Genomic DNA, 2,541 nt, shown 5'->3' with positions numbered 1-2,541 from the left:
AGACATGCATACATATATGCACACACATATAAAGCAGACTCTTTGCTACATGCATACATTCATACATACTTCTTCAGAAGAAAGAATACTCCTGTACAAATACATGCCTCTGATTCACAGGCCAATCAGCGAAGCGCACAAATCTTTTTCACCACAGCACCAGAGCGCAGTGTAGCGCCTCATTGGTCGTGGGAAAGTATGTGAGAGCACGTGCTGCTGCTTCTTGTTTGAATTTTTTTGTTGCGTCATTAAGTGTTGTTGGTACAAATTGCTATTGTGAGTGTTGTTATTGTTGTTGCTGAAACTTCAAATTCCTGCACATAAATACATACAGCACCAGCTGGCGTTGATGAAACCATATAAACGCAACCCAATCCAAAGGCTCCATAAAGGGTGTGTGCATAGCACTAACAACAAAAGCACATAGCTTGAATATGCTGAGTAACCATCGTGAGAGAGAATGCTCAATAATAATTTACCTGTAGCCTACCTGTCGACCAACTGTGGTGAATTGCTAGTGACTAAGGAAATTGGTATAAATAACACCACCAGGAGACCGATGCAGGCATACGCACACAAGACGTGAAAGTGAATATAGCACAGCAGTTTGTGTATTGTTCAAACACACATTGTTTTTGTTTTTTATTTCGAAATAACACGAGAATTTTACCAAGATGTCGTCCAGTGAGATATATCGTTACTATTACAAAACTTCTGAGGATTTGCAGGCATTCAAAACGAGTGCGAATGAGCCGTACTTCAATCCAATGGCCGCCTATAATCCACCGCCACTAGTTAGCAATAATAATAATCATCACAACCAGCAACAACAATTCAATTGTGCACCAACCAACAATTTTCTATCGACCAACGGCTTCATCACCTTCGAGCAAGCTTCTTCCGATGGCTGGATTACCTCCTCGCCAGCTAGTCATCGCTCCGAAAGTCCCGAGTATGTGGATCTCAACACCATCTATGCGAATGGTGCTACACACAATGGCGCTCATTCGCTGCACGCAACTGTAACGCAATTCGGTTTGCATTTGGAGTCTCCGTCAGTGCCAACAAGTACGCAGCTAACGGGATTAACAACAACGCCCTCAGCCGCAATCGCCAAAACGAGTGCCTCCAAGGGTACCGGCAGCAACAACAACGGAACAACGAAAGCAAAACGTTCTTATACACGCCGCACACCAAAAACAACTCCAGCTGCATCAGCGGAGCTCCCACCAATCACCAGCGATGCCATCGTTTCTATAGCCACCAATGCCGCGGCTGCGATCAGCGCGAACCCTCATATAATCACCAACAATGCCTACACACACGATTTCCAAAGCTTTGATTTTGATCACGCCGCCGCATTATTTGATGGTGACAGTGTCGACGACGAAGACGTCGACGATCATATGCTGCTTTTCGGCGCGGACGATGACTTCGAAGCCGCTGATGGTTCTTTCGAGCTTGTCGATCAACCGGGCGTAATGCAGTCAGAAGGGGCGACTGGTGCCATCGCACAACCCGCCGGCGCTAAGAAACGTCGCGGCAAACAAATCTCACCGGTCATCAAGCGTAAGCGTCGTTTAGCGGCAAATGCGCGAGAACGTCGACGCATGCAGAATCTAAATGAGGCCTTCGATCGGTTGCGTCAATATCTGCCGTGCCTGGGCAATGATCGCCAGCTTTCCAAGCATGAGACGCTACAGATGGCGCAAACATACATAGCGGCGCTGGGCGATTTGCTGCGCTAAGACCAAAGATGGTGCAAACGAAGCTCTGGTTCTGGGGAGTTGACCGTAGTAGTATTTTTTATTGTTGTGCGATACAAATGACTGAGTTAGAAAATGTGTGAAATAGAAATTCTGTTGTATTATAGAAGTTTCCTTAGTTGTAAGAGTGTAATTGTTGGAAAATATTTATTTAAGATTAGTTAGAAATGATAAAAAGAATTGAAATATAAATTTTGTATATAACTAAACTGGAAGACAGAAACCGATGCCTAATTTTAGTTAAAAGAAAATAATAGAACGAAATATGTAATACAAATCAAATAAGCGGAGTTTTATTTGAATTCTTTAGATGAAGAAAAGAAAAATGGATTTGAAGTTTATATAAAAAGGCACTGAGTGAAGTGTATTTGTGGTTTTCTAATTTTAAAACAATAAATCTAACTTGTATAACTTCTCACAATAGATAAGTACACTCAATACATTTTTTTTATTGATAGTCGCATGTCCGTAAACACTTATATTGAAGGTAGCCCCACTGAATTTTTTTGATAAGCATTTTCGTTGAATATTTTAATCCATAAATAGCCTATTTGAAAAGCCTTTTTGGAATTTTCTTAAAAAGGGGTCGAATTGACCCGTAAAAAGGAAAGCTGACAATAATATTTTTCTCAGAAATTGACTTGCAGCATTTCTTACAGGAAATATATAGAATTATATTACTAACATTTGGTAACTTTTAATGTGAGACGCGTTGGACAGTAACGAGAGTGGTCTACTCATGAGGTAATGAACACTTTTCTCTTTCAATCAAAAA

The 2,541-nt window shown here is 41.4% G+C and overlaps 1 protein-coding gene across 1 annotated transcript; it reads left to right on the top strand.

Annotated features, from left to right (window-relative positions):
* Positions 1-595: 595 nt before the first annotated feature.
* LOC128860725 (protein atonal) lies at positions 596-2,039 on the top strand. Its single transcript, XM_054098417.1, has one exon. The coding sequence runs from the start codon at positions 675-677 to the stop codon at positions 1,746-1,748; it is 1,074 nt and encodes a 357-aa protein (XP_053954392.1). The 5' UTR covers positions 596-674; the 3' UTR covers positions 1,749-2,039.
* The last annotated feature ends 502 nt before the right edge of the window (positions 2,040-2,541 follow it).

Source organism: Anastrepha ludens, chromosome 2 (assembly GCF_028408465.1).
Source record: "Anastrepha ludens isolate Willacy chromosome 2, idAnaLude1.1, whole genome shotgun sequence".
In the NCBI taxonomy this organism is placed as follows: Eukaryota; Metazoa; Arthropoda; class Insecta; order Diptera; family Tephritidae; genus Anastrepha; species Anastrepha ludens.
Note: the sequence above shows the minus strand (reverse complement) of the source record. Positions and strands in the feature narration are given on the sequence as shown.